Raw genomic sequence first — 18,393 nt, forward strand, 5'->3', positions numbered from 1 at the left:
GTCCAAGACGACAATGCCACAATGATGCTTTATCTAGGCTAGTAGAAGAATCAATATACAATACATTATTTCCTAAGTAGTCTACAATCGACACAGTTTCATACACACCATAACAAGGTAATGCTTTAAAATAAAACACATTATTAAAGAAAGCATTAATACCACCACATTCATTATCAAACGAAAAGGTAAAATCTTGTTTGTACAAAGCATGAAAAGAAATAATATTCCTCGCCATATCAAACGAGTACACACATTTATTCAAATCTAATTTTAACCCATTATTAAGCAACAAAGTATAAACTCCAATCTTTGAAACAGGTGAAGCCTTCCTATTCCCCATGATCAAGTTTATCTTCCCGTGCTCCACATCCTCACTTCTTCTTAGGCCCTGCAAATCAGAACATATGTGAATACCACATCCTGTATCAAGCACCCAAGAGTTAGAATATGTTGAGTAATTAGACAATATAGTGTAAATACCTGCATGGGTGGGTTTCACTTTCCCATCCTTTAGATCCTGCAAGTACTTAGGGCAGTTTCGCTTCCAGTGTGCCTTTTCATGGCAATAAAAGCATTCAGCATCCTTGGGAATGGCAGAAGGAGTGACATAACCGCTCTTGGTCTTCGATGAGGAGCCTTCAAGAGACTTTCCCTTGGTACCCTTCGAAGGGTGCTTCCTCTTTTTCCCTTTGCCTTGCCCGATAGCCAAAGCAGGGGTAGATGTTGGAGTAGGAGTAGTAGAGGTAACAACCGCTTTACCCTTAAGACCGGATTCCGCGGTCTTCAAGAGTCCTTAAAGCTTGCTGAGGGTAACTTCCTCCTTGTTCATATAATATGTCATACGAAAATGGTCATAACAAGAAGGCAAGGAGTGCAAAATGATGTCAATTGCCAACTCCTCAGGGATGTTTACATTGAGCTTCAGCAAACGGTCCACATACCTTTGCATCTTTTGCATGTGGCCCGTGACGGATTCACCGTCCTTCATGCGGGTTGTTATTATGGAGGAGATTATTTCGTACCGCTCCTGACGAGCACTCTGATGGTACCTTTCCATCAGGTCTTGGTGCATCTCAAAAGGGTAGAAATCTTCATACGACTTTTGGAGCTCAGCTGTCATCGTGGCCATCATGATACATGCCACCTTAGTAGCATCTCTCTCATGAGTCCTGAATCCAGCGATCTCCTCAAGAGTAGCAGTAGACTCATCAAGCTCTTTTAACTCCTTATCGAGGACATATTCTTTGTCCTCATAACGAGTAACCATCCTGATGTTCCTAATCCAATCCATGAAGTTGGAACCATCAAAGATGACCCTCCCACAAAGATTCATGAGAGAGAAAGAACCAGTTGGGTTAGAGCCCGAAGCATTAGTGTTGGAAGACATATGAAAGAAGAGGGTAAGTTTAGATTAGATATTTAGAATCCTTAATAAGACACCAAAATGTAATATAAAGGCTAGGATCCAATCACAATATATTACACTTAGAAGAGGGATGCCGTAATCTAAGTAATAATATATTTGAAAGGTAGGTGAATGACGATTCACCAATTTCCACCACGAAAAAAAAATGATTTATTAGGTTTAATTGGATTTGAAATTCCTAGATTCTTTTGAGATTCATTGAACTTTTCAATGGCATGTTTCAATCTCGATCGTGCCCTTCAAGTTTTGTGACTGGGATGTTGAGGATCACAAAACAAGGTGTGAATAACCATGCTAATTCACTTGGTACCCTTAATATTATCACCTAATCAATGTGCCGGTTAACCACACACGCTCTATTGATCTATGACAAACATTAAGTCACCCTTCGTGATCCTTACTAGTCCAAGTTAGTGTACCGGTTACCCACACACGTTCCACCAACGACTTGGTAAGGTACAAAGTGTGAATTCCATGGACTAGCACCATGTTCACATTTTTCCTAAGGTAACTAAGATTGGGAATTAAAAAGAGTTTAGTTACTTTATAATAATCATTATACTTTTAATGAGGATTTAAAGTCATTGTTCTACCCGTTCGGCTAACGACCCTCCACCGATCAAGCAAGCGGTGGGTGAGAATGGACACCCATTAAGTCGCCATTTTATAGGCAACAACCTTATACCCACCTTATAGACTGGCTTCGTGAATGAGGCCTACTAACGGTAAAACGACTTATTCTTATACATATATATAATAATTAACCATTAATGTTATAAATAGTATAAGGGTTGAATTTTAACTATTAAAACTCTAAGGGTTGGAATTAAAGTTTATTAAAGTGTGTGAAACTTTACAAATTCCAAAACTTGGGGGCAAGTTTTGTAACTATGCAAAACTCTTCATTTCATAACTTATCAATTAAAGGTTCATAAAAATGAAGACTTTTCATTTTCATGTAACTTATGTGTTTTAAGTGTGTGTTAAATAAAAGTGACCTTTGGAAATCCATAACTTGAGGACAAATTATGGACTCCATTAAAACACATAAATGATCAAGAATTAATCCTAAACAATTCAGCAAATAATTCCTATCATTTTCTAAATTCATAAGAACATGAACATGATCATCAAAATTTCAAAAATTATATGAACACATAAAATCATGGAAGTTTGATATATGCTATTGTAAATGGATTAGAACAACCATTACACCAACTAAAATAAGTTTTAAAACACCAAAATAGTTTAGGGTAATGTTTCTAGTCCATTTCCAGCAGCAAAAGTCGAAAATATGCACTCTGTCGATCCTACTCGTCGAGTGCATGAACCTACTCGACGAGTAGGTTGAAGTTTGCCTTGGACTCGTCGAGTCCCCCCATGGACTCGGCGAGTCCATCATGCAGACAGCAATGATTTCAACTTTTTTCACTATTTTGCATCAAGTATCAAACAAGCAAGCCTAGGCTCTGATACCACTGTTGGGTTTTGAGCAATCTAACACTTCCTAAGTGTGCATGCAACCCTAATAAACCTTGGATCTATGTTTGTCTAAATACATGCAAAATAATAAATTTTCCAAGGTTTATAACCTATCTAACATGGCATGGGGAACATTTCAACATAAAAGAGTTAGAAGAGATTACATACCTTTTGATGAGTTTGGTTCTAAGGAGTTTGAGGGCCAAGCACCAATAGTGTGAATGCCTCAAATGGAATCACAAAACACCACAAATTCTTGGAAAACTTTGAGAGAGTATACACACTTGTATAATTTTCGGCCACACACAAGCTTACACACACTAGTTCACTAGTCTCATTTCATGCTCCATAAGCATGCTTATATAGTGTGCATGGTTAGGGTGAAACCCTAATAACCCATGTCTTTTCCTTTCCAAGGATCCATGGGTTAAAAGCTCCATGGACTTCCATATAAGCCTAGCCCATTAACAAATGAGTATTAGCCCACACTATATAAAACAAATAGCCCATAATCTAATTAGTCTTCCTTTTAATCTCTAAATTAATTCATAATTAATTTAAGACTAAAACTAATTAAATAGCATAACTTCATATTAATATATTATAACTTATAATATATTAATAAACATATGTGTATGACTATCATAAAATTATCCATAAATAGTTTGGATGAGATGCAACCCAAATGGACCATGCCGGTCGGGTCAAGTATATACCAAATAAGTTATGGACTTAGACACCTTATCCAACACAAAAGGCCAACAAGGGTGGGGTCGCTACAGGAAATGCGGCAAGATACACGAGGGAACGTGCAAGTTGGGATCGTCAAGCTGCTACAAGTGTGGCAAGTTAGGGCACTTCAGCAGGGATTGCACTGCCCCTGCACCTGTGATTCAGACATCGGAGTTGCTGTGTTTTCACTGCAACCAGAGGGGCCACAAGAAGGCCAATTTCCCCCAGTTGATAGCATCAGCGTCGGTTAAGATGCCGGCTCCAGCTACACTGCGGATTACAGATGGCCGGCAAGGTAAGGCAGAGGCTCCAGTGGTGAGGAACCGGGCATTTCAGCTGGCGACAGAGGAGGCACGCATCGCACCCGATGTGGTGACGGGTATGATTCTCTCCCTCTACTTTATTTTTGTGATGTTATGATATTGATATGTGCTCTGTGTATATGCTTTAGGATCATTCCATGTGAATGGTATTCCTGTTCAGGTGTTGTTTGACTCGGGTGCCACCCGATCATTTGTTTCCCTTTCGCTTAGCAAGAGGTTTACTGAGTCTTCACGCATGTTGGATTGCCCTTTAGAGGTAGAGATTGCCGATGATCGATCGGTGCGAGCATCAGCAGTATTCAGGGATTGTGTCCTAAGGTTATTTGAGGAGCGCTACTTGGCGGATTCGGTTTCTATCCCTGTGCGGGGGAACAAGGTGATTATAGGCATGGATTGGTTTAGCACTAATGGGGCGGTGATAGATTGCGGACAGCAGTTAGTGCGGATCAGGACCCCAAGTGGGGGAGAGTTGGTGATTCACGGTGAGGGGCCGCAGCGTGGACCAACATTATGTTCAGCAGCGAGAGCTAAGCGCTACCTTCAGCAGGGTTGCGCGGGATATGTCGCGTATCTTTTGGATATCCAGGAGACGGGTAAGGCGACGGTGAGTGAGGTTCCAGTGGTGCGAGACTACACTGATGTATTCTCGGAGGAGCTTCCTAGAATACCTCCGGAGCGTCAGGTAGAGTTGAGGATCGACCTAGTTCCTGGTGCGGATCCAATAGCCAAGGCACCCTATCAGTTTTCTCCTCCCGAGATGCAGGAGTTGTCTACGCAGCTGTAGGAGCTACTAGACAAGGGATTTATTCGTCCGAGCAGTTCACCCTGGGGAGCCTCGATCCTGTTTGTGAAGAAGAAGGATGGGTCGCATCAGATGTGTATAGATTACCGGGAGCTGAATAAGGTGACGGTGAAGAACCGTTACCCACTCCCGAGGATTGATGACCTGTTTGATCAGTTGTAGGGAACATCTTGGTTCTCCAAGATCGATTTGCGCTCAGGATATCATCAGATGACGGTCAGAGAGGAGGATGTGCAGAAGACCGCGTTTCGGACACGTTATGGCCATTATGAGTTCGTGGTGATGTCGTTTGGGCTCACCAATGCTACTGCCGCATTCATGGATCTCATGAACCGCGTGTGTAGACCGATGCTGGATCGGTCTGTGATAGTTTTCATTGATGACATCTTGGTTTATTCCAAGACGCAGGAGGAGCACGAGGAGCATCTAAGAGAGGTTTTGGAAACCTTAAGGAGGGAGAGCTTGTACGCCAAGTTATCCAAATGTGAGTTTTGGTTGCGCGAGGTACAGATTCTTGGGAACCTCGTCAACTAGAACGGGATTTCAGTAGACCCGGCCAAGGTGGAGGCCATGATGAGATGGGAAATTCTGAAGTCTCCATCCGAGATTCAGAGATTCCGAGGATTAGCAGGCTACTATCGGAAATTCATTCAGGATTTCTCCAAGATAGTCGTACCCCTAACACGGTTGACTAGGAAGGTCGTGGTCTTTCGGTGGGGGCCTGAGTAGCAGCCAGTGTTCGAGATTCTGAGACAGAGATTGTGCGAGGTGCCAATCTTAGCCCTGCCCGAGGGCATAGAGGATTTTGTGGTATATTGTGATGCGTCCATCTCGGGTTTAGGCGCGGTATTGATGCAGAGGGTTCATGTCATTGCTTATGCCTCGAGGCAGCTGAAGCCTCACGAGGCGAACTACCCGACGCATGATTTAGAGTTGGGGGTGGTGGTCTTCGCCCTCAAGATTTGGCGGCATTACCTCTACGGGGTTCAATCTACCATTTACACGGACCACAAAAGTTTGAGGTACCTCATGGATCAGCCGAATCTGAACATGAGGCAGCGTTGGTGGTTGGACGTGGTGAAGGATTATGATTGCGAGATCCTTTACCACCCGGGGAAGGCCAACATGGTGGCCGATGCGCTTAGCCATAAGGCGGCACCGATCAGGGATGTGTGTATGAGGATAACGGTGGTGACCCCACTGTTAGAGCAGATTCGGGAAGCTCAGCAAGAGGCTATGAAGGAGGAACATCGGAAAAGTGAGAGAATAGTGGGTCAAGTCACCTCCTTTGATTATGATAGCCGAGGATTATTGACACTGCACCGTAGGGTGTGGGTGTCGTATCTCGGACGCGTGCGCCAGATCTTGATGGAGGAGGCACACAAATCCTGATTATCTATTCATCCAGGGGTGACGAAGATGTATCGGGATCTTCACCTAAACTATTGGTGGCCCTGCATGAAGCAGGATCTAGCGTGGTACGTCGAGCGGTGTTTGACTTGCACGAAGGTCAAGGCCGAGCATCAGAGACCACACGGCAAAATGCAGACGTTGGATATCCCGTTGTGGAAATGGGAGGATATTATTATGGATTTTATCACGAAGCTTCCTAGGACGGTGCGAGGAGTAGATTCAATCTGGGTCATCGTGGATCGGTTGACCAAGAGCGCCCATTTTATTCCGATTCAGGAGAGTATCTCGGCCGAAAAGTTGGCCGATATCTATATCAGGGAGATAGTGGCGCGGCACGGGGTGCCAGTGTCAGGGATATCAGATCGAGATGTGCGGTTCACTTGCATGTTTTGGAAGAAGTTTCATGATGAGTTGGGCACTCGTCTACATTTTAGCACCTCCTTTCATCCACAGACGAATGGTCAAAGTGAGCGGACCATCCAGACTTTGGAGGATATATTGCGGGCATGCGTGTTAGACTTTGGTGGTAGCTGGGATACCTATCTTCCCTTGGCTGAGTTCTCGTACAACAACAGCTACCACGCGAGTATTGACCGTCCCCCATTCGAGATGTTGTACGGACGGAGGTGTAGGACCCGATATGTTGGGGTGAAGTTGGTTAAAGGGTCATGGGGAGCACTGAGGTGGTGCTCAAGACGACATAGAGGATCCAGCAGGTTCGAAGCAGGCTTTAGACTGCGCAGAGTCGGTAGAAAAGTTACGCCGACAAGCGTCGATCAGACCTGGAGTTCCAGGTCAGGGATATGGTTCTCCTGAAGGTGTCACCTTGGAAAGGCATCATTCATTTCAGGAAGCGGGGCAAGTTGGGTCCGAGATACATTGGTCGGCATAGGGTTATAGCCCGGGTGGGCAAGGTGGCATATAGGTTGGATCTGCCAGCCGAGCTCAGTCAAATCCACAGCACCTTCCATGTCTCCTAGCTGCGGAAATGCCTATTGGATGATTCAGCGGTAGTGCCGCTAGAGGATATATAGGTTGATGACAGCCTGAATTACATTGAGCGCCCAGTCGCAATCCTCGACCGGAAGTCGAAGGATCTGAGGAACAAGAGGGTGGAATTAGTAAAGGTGAAAGGGCAGCACCGAAAGGGTTTGGAATGGACTTGGGAGCCGGTGGAAGAAATGAGGGAACATTACCCCGAGTTGTTTCAGAATCGAGCGGCAGACTTCGAGGACGAAGTCTAAAATAAGTGGGGGAGATTTGTAGCACCCGGTCCCTGGTACATAAAATATATCTTAGTGTTTTCATTTTTTAGCCTTGGACTCGGCGAGTTGTAGGTCCGAATCGCCGAGTAGAGACGGGATCCGGAACACGTTTAAGTTGGCGACTCGGCAAGTCCATATTCTGGACTTGGCGAGTCCCCACTGTCTGATGAAACCCTAAATTTCAAGAGTTTGCACCCTATTTAAGCCTTCTTATCCGCCCCCAAGCTCGCCCCCTTCACCCTCAGAGCTCCCTATATCATCCAACCCTTGTTCCTTGTGAGATTGAAGCATTTTGGTGTGTTTTATTGAAGATTTGGAGAGGGAAGGAGAGTAGATTAAGAAGAGAAGAAGGAGGCCAGGCATATTGGTGTTATCTCAGTGATTTCCTTGAGGTATAACTCAGTTTCCCTCTGTTTTCATGCTTATTGTCCCTTGTAGCTCCATGAAAGTCTTTCTTGAGCCTTTCCCCAAGCTTGTTTGTGTATTAGAGTGGATGATAAGTTGTTTAGCCTCTTGATCTAGGCATGATTAAGCTCCAGGAGCTTGGATCAACTACCTTTATGGAACCATAGTGCATGAAAGCCCTAGATCTACTCTTTTGCTGCATTTTGAGCCCTAAAACCCTCATGGGTGTTTATTTACATGTAACGTTGGAAACTTTACATGTAAACCAGGACCTAGAAACCCAGATATATGAATGGCATGGGTTAGATAAAAGCAAAATCGTGTGTATAGTATTTGCATGTGGCAAACTCGGCGAGTCGTTCATCTGACTCGGCGAGTCGAGTCGCGAGTCCCTGGGTTTTCCCCTTTTTCGTGTTTGCGGCTTGGAGTAGTGAGTCATAGGGTGTGACTCAGTGGGTTGGAATCCAGACTCACTCATGTAGTAACTCGGCGAGTCAATGCCATGACTTGGCGAGTTCAAGGCAATCTTCTTGGCTCAAGAATGGACTCGGCGAGTTGTTCATACAACTCGGTGAGTCTAAGCATAGAGTGTTCCTTAGATGAAGACGAACTCGACGAGTTGTTTATACAACTCGGCGAGTAGAATGAAGAACGGTTGGTTATCAGCTTAGAAGGAAAACTCGTCGAGTCAATGCCAAACTCGACAAGTAGAGACAGGATAGTGGTCACACAAAGGGATAGGGACTCGGCGAGTTGACAAGCCAACTCGGCAAGTCGGGTCAACTGGGAGTTGACTTTGACTTTGACTCATGGTTTGATTAAGGGTAAATGGTCAGTTTACCCTGAGGTCGGTTAGCAGTATTTGACTAAGTGTTTGGTGGGAATTATAGCCGGAGAATTTCTGGAGCAGCAGCAGCAGACTGACCGTTCCCAGAAAGATCAGCATCTATGAGGTGAGTTACCTTCCAGTAGCGGTGGGTCTACGGCCATAACGCCGGCCCACCAGTAGGATTGTATGATAGATGTCTGTCTCTTTGATATTCATCTAGGATTGCTTCTACATGTGATATGTTAATCTGCTAGTATGATATGATGATATGTGCTAAAGAAAGTAGGGGGAGATAGTCCCTAGTATACCGGTCGATAGTGCCGAAGGGGCGGTCATACCCAGCCATGCTAGATAGATTATAAGATATGTGTGTTATGTGGTAGTAGTAGGGGGATAAAATAGTCCCCAGTATCCGATCGAGAGGACCGTAGGGGAGACCAGCACCTAGATATGCTAGTCAGTATCCGGTCGAGAGGACCGAAGGGGGGGCAAGCTCCCAGATATACTGGTCAGTATCCAGTCGAGAGGACCGAAGGGGAGGCCAGCTCCCAGATGTCCTAGATAGTATCCGGTCGAGAGGACCGAAGGGGTAGGTCGGGCACCCAGATATGCCTGACAATATATGTATGTTATGTGATTGTATGGTATGTGGTATGTTGGGGGAACTCACTAAGCTTTGTGCTTACAGTTTTCAGTTTTGGTTTCAGGTACCTCTTCTTCGAAGGGGAAAGAGCTGGCGCGGTAGCGGCCCATCACACACATGCTCTGTATTCCGCACTATGAGATCTTACTGGGGATTTGTACTCTAACATTATTATTTTTTATGAAAATGTTTTTCCAGACATCTGATATCTTTATAGAATGTTATGATCGGTAAACGTTTTATTTCGAATGTTTTGCTAATTATATGTTTTCAAAAATGAAATTTTTGGCTCGTATTTTTGGGATGTTACACTGCGGAACCAACAGAGCCCTCTCACGGAACTTGGTGATGATCTCCGCTACAGTCTTAGTAGTCTGGAGAAGGTCTTGGAATTCCTTCACCAGATGATGCACCTCAATCGTTTGTGCAAATTCCTCATTAAATCTCATAAAAAAAACTCCTCCTAAGTCGTGGCCACTACTACCTTAGTCCCCAATGCACGACTGACCTCCTCCGACCAGTCTCGGGCTCAGGCTCTCAGAAGGCAGGAGGAAAATCCCATATTTATCCCTTCTGGGTAAAAGCTCATTCGCTGAGCATTCTCCATGTCAGCGATCCACCGGTGGCTGGAAATGGGGTCCTTAGTCCTAAAGGACTCTGGAGCTCTACAAGCCTTGAACTCCCAAAACAAGGGAGTCCATGCTCCTAACTATTCTGAAGTGATATACGCCCAAAGGGCCCCTCTTCGCTCATCCAGAAGCTCTATAATCCCCTCCTTGATGTCACCGAAAATCATAGGGGTGGATTCCATGATACCGTGAGTGATCTCTGATGTGATAAACTCGCACAACCGCTCATCTATTGGCTTGACACCAGCGCATGAACCAGATCCAAAATTTCCTCCTCGAGTAGACACCATACTGAATTGAAATATAAACATACAAACAATCAACACAATAACAAGGATAATTCCTTTCTACATGTCTCCTTAGAAGTTCCAATACCGTTCCTACCTTGGGTATAGATCATGTGCTTTCAGTAGTACAGTCCTAATACTACCTTCCACACTTATCTATACTTTCCTTAAGAACCATCCCGAATCCCCTACATCAACACAATAAATCTATACACACCATACCTATGCTAAAAAACATACAAATCCTAGTATGGCATTTCCTAGGTTCTCTTAGGAATTCTCAAGTCAACCGCCCTGCTATACCGAGAATCTCAACCAACACTATTGGTTGCCTTATGCATGAAAGTTGTACACAAAAATGGGATCACATAGACTATCAAATAATGATTCCACCCTAAGTACACAACGAAACAAGGAGTAGGAAATGAGGCTAAATCGATCATTCTAGAGCTGTATGAACCTAATCGTATATAAATTTTGAAGCATACACTTAGCAATTAACTGAGTCGATATTAATTCCAAGTAACATATAGCATCTAATCCTCCTAGGCTATAAGGCATCACACAAATCAGACAATTTTGTCATATGAATCCTAAAGGTATCCTTAGCCCTACTCTAGCATGCAATTCACATATAGGACATAATAATCGTAAGACATGGGTATGAGTATTTTGGGAAACACTTACTTAAGCTCGACTGATTGAACGCATCGAACCCCCTTTCTACTTGGTAAAAATATTTTAAATTTCATTTCCTTTTGAAAAGGTTATTAATTCCTTAGTTTGAGTTTTGAGGCACCCGAAAGTGTGCCCGAATCCCTCAAACCAAGGCTCTGATACCAACTTGTAACATCCCCCTCTAGCACATATCACAATATTGTCCGCTTTGGGCTCCTGGAACGAAAACTTCCCAAGGGGTCACCCATCCCTGAATGGCTCTCATTCAGGCATGCTTAATTGCAGGGTTCTTATGATACCTATTGCCCTCACGACTTTAAAACACGTTGTGAAAAGGAAGGTATCCACACCCCTTATAAGGAAATGTTTTGTTCTCCTTCCAAGCCGACATGGGATCAGGTGTAACCCACCTTCACCCCCTATTATAGGATTCGACGTCCCTGTCGAACACATCGACTTGTGCCCTAGATATGATACCATTTGTAGGATCCTCCTACGGCACATATCACAATATTGTCCACTTTAGGCTCCTGACACGAAAATTTCCCAGGGGGTCACCCATCCTTGGATTGCTCTCACCCGGGCATGCTTAATTGCAGAGTTCTTATGGGATATGTTGCCCTCACAGCTTTAAAACACGTTGTGACAAGGAAGGTATCCACACCCCTTGTAAGGAAATGTTTCGTTCTCCTTCCAAGCTGATGTGGGATTAGGTGTAACCCACCTTTTGTAACATCTCCATCTAGCACATATCGCACCCCTTCTACTTGGTAAAAATCCTAAAATTTTATTTCATTTTAAAAAGATTATCAATTCCTCAGTTTGAGTTCTAACACACCTGGATCCCTCAAACCAAGGCTTTGATGCAACCTTGTAACATCCCAAAAACTATGATAAAAAATTTCGTTTTAAAAAAACCATTAGTTTCATACATCATGTGTCTCAAAGTCAACCACAAAACAAAATGTCAAAAACATCATAGTATAAATGATAACAAGTGTGGAATCATGAGGGGATGTTGTGTCATCACATCGGGCCCTTCCATTTCATACCGTAACTACATGAAATCATAAACATAAAATGTAAGCATAAAGCTTAATGAGTTCCACATAGTACCATATACCAAACATACAACTGGGCCCAACCGTGGGGTATATTCCAACCCAATATACAATCATGGGCCCAGCCCTGGGGCCTAGCTCTGGGGTTTCTTTTAACCCATCATATACTTATGGTCCCAACTCTAGGGTTTATTGCAACCCGGTCATACAAATATGAAAGAGTCACAAAGACAACTAGCATCACACACACACAATTTAGTGGGCCGACATTGGTGCCTTCGACCCATAAGCACGGCGAGAAGACTTACGTCCAACTGAAGATAACTGAACCACACACACACACTCGAGTTGTTGCTACCATGTCTCCTCACACTCCATAAGCTTGCAAATGGAAAGAAGACTCTGGATCCACAAGCTCTAAGCTCACCTAACACCAATAATGAACTCCTCATTCTTCTATAATGCACTAAAATCACTCTAGAGGTCCAAAACAAACTTTCAAGGGTTAGGGTTTCTAAATGAGGGAATAATGGAGTGGAGGTTGAAGGTAAGAAGGGTTTCAAGGCTTAAGGCTCTTTAAATAGGGTCCAAACCCTAAAAATTAGGGTTTAGGACCTGCGTGAGTATGCCCTGTGTACTACTGGAGTACGCTCTGCATACTCAAAAGAGCCCCGTCACCCTTATAATTAGTTACGTATGGCGTATCAATGGGGTATGCCTTATGTAAGGACCAAAATGCAACTTTTTTAAACTTTAAGCCGAAATTGAAAATTACCTGGAACACGGATGTTACACAAGTGGCGTTCTCACATGAGTACAACATAAAGAGAAACAACTTTATTAAATAAAAATCAATAATTTTGCCTGTTTCATTCATTTATATCTAAAATTGAACCTAAAGTTGTGAAAATCGCTATTGATCATGTAGATTGGGTAAAAGCTATGTAAAACGAGCTGAATAAATTTAAAAGAAACATTGTTTGGAGATTAATTCTAAAACCTCTAAATGCATTTGCAATTGGTTTGAAATGGATATTTCAGAATAATATGGATAAATATGGAAACATTGTAAGGAACAAAGCACGTCTCGTAATTAAAGGGTATTATCAAGAAGAAGGTATAGATTATGAAGAGATGTTTGAACTTGTTGCAAGATTGGAGCCAGTTGACATTTTTCTAGCATATGCCGCTCACAAGAACTTTGAAGTTTTCCAAATGGATGTGAAATGTGCATTTCTTAATGGCAAAGTTGAAAAACTGTTAATGTTTGTTGAACAACCACAAGGTTTCGTTAATGAACAATATCCAAATCATTATTATATTCTTGATAAAGTTGTATATGGACTTAAACAAGCTCGTCGTGCATGGTATGAAACTCTTACTCTTTTTCTTAAACAATCCAAGTTTAAACAATGTTCTATAGACCCTACTTACTTTCATAAGAAAGATGGTGATCATTTTATGATGGTCCAAATCTATGTTGATGATATTATTTTCGGTTCAACAAATCCTAAATTGACTGTTGAATTTCGAAAATTAATGGAGACTAAATTTGAGATGAGCTCAATGGGTCTGATTAACTTTTTTCTTGATTTAAATATTAGACAGAGAAAAAAGGGAATTTTCGTAAACAAAGAAGCTTTCACAAAGTCCTTACTTACAAATTTGGCATGAACGAAGAAACAAAGATGAAAGTTCGAATGGCGTTCAGAACTAAGCTTACTCATTCACTTGACAAACCAGCAACTGAACTTACATTGTATCGACAAATGATTAGGTCATTTCTTTATTTAATATCTAGTAGACCTGACATAATGTTTATTGTTTGTTATTATGCTAGATATCAAGCAAATCCACGAGAACCTCACATAACTGTCGTGAAGAATATTTTCAGATATCTTCAGAGAACTACTTCTCTTTGTTTATGGTGTCCATGTACTACATGGGTCTTAGTCCAAGCATTCTCCGATGCAGATTTAGGGTGATGTCGTCTTGATCGTAAAAGTACATCAGGCGACTGTCACTTTTTAGATGGAGAGCTCATAAGTTGGAAATTGAAAAAACAAACAAGTGTAAATAAATGTTTTAACTTAATTATTAAATTATGGTTAATTATTGTGTAGTGGTTCGAGGCAGCTTCTATACAGCTTGGCTCAATGTGTGGATTTCCTTATCAGTCAGTCGAGTGAGTTCTCATAACTTACTTATTATATAGACCATATATTATGTGTATGTCAGCTAGAGTCTAACCCCTGGGGAATCTAGTTGGGTTCAAGACCATGATAGACCCTTCAAGGGAAGTGGTCAATGTTTGGATGATCATAACAGACCCTTCGAGGGAAGTGATTAGTCCTAGTTGGTAGTGTTTGAGATAGACCATTTGGGAGAATCAGCTAAAGTTGGTACCAACAATATGTGTTAGAATATCAATAATATGTGTTTATTACTTGATGCTTATATATACTATGTGGAATGCATATGATCTATATGATGAATATGTGTTATGATTTCTTACTAAGTCGTAGGCTTATAGTTGCTACTTTATGTCTTTAGTTGCAGGTCCTAGGTTCAAAGGTCAAGGAACTGGTTTGACTAGGAGATTTGGACATTCTTTAGGAGAATGACATCCATTTTATGTTTATCTTTTGTTGACTTTGTTTCCAAAAAAAGTCTTAGCTCCCGTTTTTATGATGACTTTGATACATTATGATTGATGATGTTATGGAGGGAACCTCCCTTTTATTATTCATACTCCGATTTTATAAAAAAATGATGTTTGATTTTGGGATGTTACAAACGCAAAAAACTATATTACTTTAAATTCTGAAACTATGTATTTCACTACAAGATCATATCTTTTTTGTTGTTTACGCAATGCTATGAGTGTATGGATGTATGTGTGTGTGGATGCATGAACACATGCATGGATTTCTGCTATGTATGTATACAATAAATGTGGGTTTTTAGGAAACTTGCAACAATGTAATGTGTTTAAAAGGTGAATTGTGGTTGGATAGTTCGTGTTAGTTGATAAAAAAAAAAAAAAAAAAAAAAAAAAAAAAAAAAAAAAAAACATTGTTGTATAAATTAATAAAAATAAACATTCTTGCAAAATAGGTAGTTTACAAAGTGTCACAATAAGATAACAAGTTTTCTATTACCAAAATGATGTTTTTGCCTAATGTATCTACTCATGCCTCTACTCTAAAGGGTTGAAGGCTCAACTTAAATATGTTGGAGTGGGATTTTGAAGACGTGCCAATTCAAACCAAAAAAAAAAAAAAAATCCTATTACAATATTGCACATTCTAGTCTGGTAATTAAAAAAAATAAAAAAAATAAAAAAAAAATACTTGGTCTGTGAAATAACACTTTATTATATCAAAGAAAATATGAAACAACATTAAATAAATTAGATTTTGAACTCTTTACGCCAAGAATACATGACCGACTCCAAAAAAAAAAAGGAAAGAATATGAAAATAATAATAATACCAAGTACTTTTGCATATTTGCCTAAAGAATATTATTGTCCAAAGTTTTGGGGCATTTGCTTTTTTTTTTTCCTTATTTCTTGTGTTTTAACACAAAAGGAGATGAAAATATATACGGCAATAATGATCCCAAAAACAATCATAACTAAAATTTAGTCGTGCCATAGTAATTGGCTAACCGCCAACTAATTCACAACCATCACAATAGCAAATTGTAATCCAACTAACAACAACATTGTAACATAATCATTTATGTTTAACTTGCATACATAAAAATACTTGATGTAAGCGTGTCATAACAATTATTCAAACTTATTTTGTATCTTTAGTTGCATTATGTACATAAGTCGTACAAAATACGCAACATGACAAATCAAATCCATAACTTATTCATCGCAAAAGCGGTGTCCCTTTCCCACTGTTTTCACGTTGAGGAAAAGATCGTTCGATGAAGAATAACTTAAAAAGTCTAATTAACTCTTTCGGTTGCTCCATGTTCACTGCGTGACCCGTCTCCTTTAAAATTACAAGATCCGAAATTTCACCTAAATGACTGTAAAAATTACAAAATCATTAATTTTTCGTTTTTTGCTTTTTGTCAAAAGAATATGGTATATAAATTTTTAACTAATTTGTTTCGATGGAATGGAATGACAAAGGAATAAAATATCGAAAGGTCATGAAAAAAGTTTGTTACATTTCATGATTATGTTTGGTTGGCTTGTAGACATGAAGTGAATTTTCATATGAATTTTTTATATGATAGGTGAAATAAAAGGTATAGTAATATATTATCTTATTATAATTATTGAATATACTATTTACTAAACTATAGATTTAAACATAATTCAAGCTCATTACAACCTAAATAATATTTTGTACTTGCCTTTTTAACCTATAGCTCAAATCCAAAGGGAAAATCTGATCTTCTTGCCCCCAAATGATTAGTGTTGTCTGTAATAAGTAATCAAAATTTCAATCATAAAACCATATATTTTTTTCAATGTAAAAGACATAAATACCCTTTATTATAAAAATAATATAAGAAAGTTTGACCAAATGTTATTTGAATTACGTGAGGGATCTTAGGAAGGTCAGCAAACTTTCTATCCTTTTGTACAGCTTCGATACATTCTTTCTTCTCATCAAAGTATTCAACGTTCATTTCCTGGAAAAAGAATAAACATATACTCATTTTCATACACATTCGCTAGTGAAATTCTAGGGTTACGAGAGTAACGGAATTCAATTCCTTTCCGTACAAAATTGGAATCGGAATTGGAATGGAATGGAATTGAATTCCATTTCCGAAGAAGATAACATCAGGGGTGGAGTTGACCAAAGATAAAATATTCATCATGAACTCATGAACTCATTCGAACTCCATATATGATTTATATGTTCTAACAATCATCGAAAAAGACTTACTTCGATAAAATCGTTGAGCACGCAATTGGGTGCACAATTCACATTCGGAGGGTTAAAGAAGGTAAGCGTCAACAATTCCCTGATTCCTTCAGGCGTTTGAGCAAGCAAAATGTTTGCAGCATCTTTGATGTTTTTAGCACTAAACAAACCCTCTTCCAAATCTATCTCCGAATCCAAACAAACCCCAGCACCGAGAATCACCACCCTCTCAAACGCCTCCGGGAACTTCGCCGCCATGCTATACGCAACAAACCCACCGTAGCTAAGCCCCACCAGGTTAATTTTCCCCATCACTCCCAACGCTTCCATCGTCATCATCACGCACTCCGCCTGGAAGTGCTCCGTCCGATCAAGGCGCGACGTGTAGGAGTCGCCGTAAAAGGGCAAATCGGGAACGTAGACGTTGAAAAGGGGAGTGACGCTGGAGATTATTCGAGTCCACTGCCATTTCGCGTTGGCTCCAATTCCATGAATCAGGAGCAAATTAGGTTTGGTGAGTTTATATTTTTTTGGTACCCAGCAGTGGATGGTGGTGTCGCCGTCGTGGAGGGTGGTGATTGTAGATTTTAGGCCGGCTGAGCTAAATGATCGTGTCATACAACACTCTCCGCACACCGCGAAGTTACAACAATTCCCCATTGGAAAAGTTAATTAACTTACATTCAGGTAGTCAATCAAAAATTGCATACGGAATTTGTGATCTATATCCGTCAAAAAGGAGAAGGTTCCTCCTGCTTTCGGAGGGGCCATTGATGATGACAGAGGAATTGGGTGGTTAAAACCTGGAACTCGTGAATTAAAAGATACCCAACACAAAAATGCATATTTTTCCGAATTCAGGTCCACATAGAGAGTGAAAAATGATATTTCACGTTTCTATATAGATAACAAATGTTGGACTCATGTTTTATATTTAAAAGAGGATGAAGCTTTGTAATTCTATTTTATTAGCATGAGTTTCATTGCACGTAAAATTTAATAAAACTTGTTTGTGATATAAAGGTGTGCTTGTAAAAGAGAAAAATAGATATTATCTTTTGTTGTTTTTATTTGTATGAAAGTGATTTGTATTTGGTAAAACACTGAATCTATATGTAAGTTTTAGGAGTTTTTATGGCTAGAAGTTTTAAGCAAATTATAATTTTTATAACAAATGAATATAATAATAATTAAAAGAAATAAATAAATATAATAATTGAAAATTCAATAAGTGATAAAAATACAATAACAATAGATTGTGTTACAAGTGAATATTTAAAATATAATAGAAATTTAGTGTCTAGCGAATATTTTGTAGAGAATTGTCAAATGTGACAAGTAGAACTTGTGTTTGATTTGAGAGTTAGACCAATTAAGTAACTACGATCAAGTTTGTATAGCTTATCGGGAGGATGGAACAAAAGTGTCGGCTTCCTTAAAGCTATTTAGTCGTGTCGTGCTCATTAGGCGGCGCGTTACACCTCCAACACAGATCTACGTTTTTAGGGTTGTATC

General features: G+C 40.5%; 1 protein-coding gene across 1 annotated transcript; it reads right to left on the bottom strand.

The window, feature by feature from the left end:
• Positions 1–15,695: 15,695 nt before the first annotated feature.
• On the bottom strand, positions 15,696–17,593 carry LOC144997446 (uncharacterized). The gene is made up of 4 exons (XM_078957356.1): positions 16,900–17,593; positions 16,547–16,639; positions 16,358–16,425; positions 15,696–16,024 (listed from the first exon to the last, which is right to left on the bottom strand). The coding sequence occupies exons 1-4, from the start codon at positions 17,536–17,538 to the stop codon at positions 15,862–15,864; spliced, it is 963 nt and encodes a 320-aa protein (XP_078813482.1). The 5' UTR covers positions 17,539–17,593; the 3' UTR covers positions 15,696–15,861.
• Between the last annotated feature and the right edge of the window lie 800 nt (positions 17,594–18,393).

The sequence above is a fragment of the Lactuca saligna genome, chromosome 5 (assembly GCF_052625555.1).
Source record: "Lactuca saligna cultivar CGN05327 chromosome 5, ASM5262555v1, whole genome shotgun sequence".
NCBI classification, from domain to species: Eukaryota; Viridiplantae; Streptophyta; class Magnoliopsida; order Asterales; family Asteraceae; genus Lactuca; species Lactuca saligna.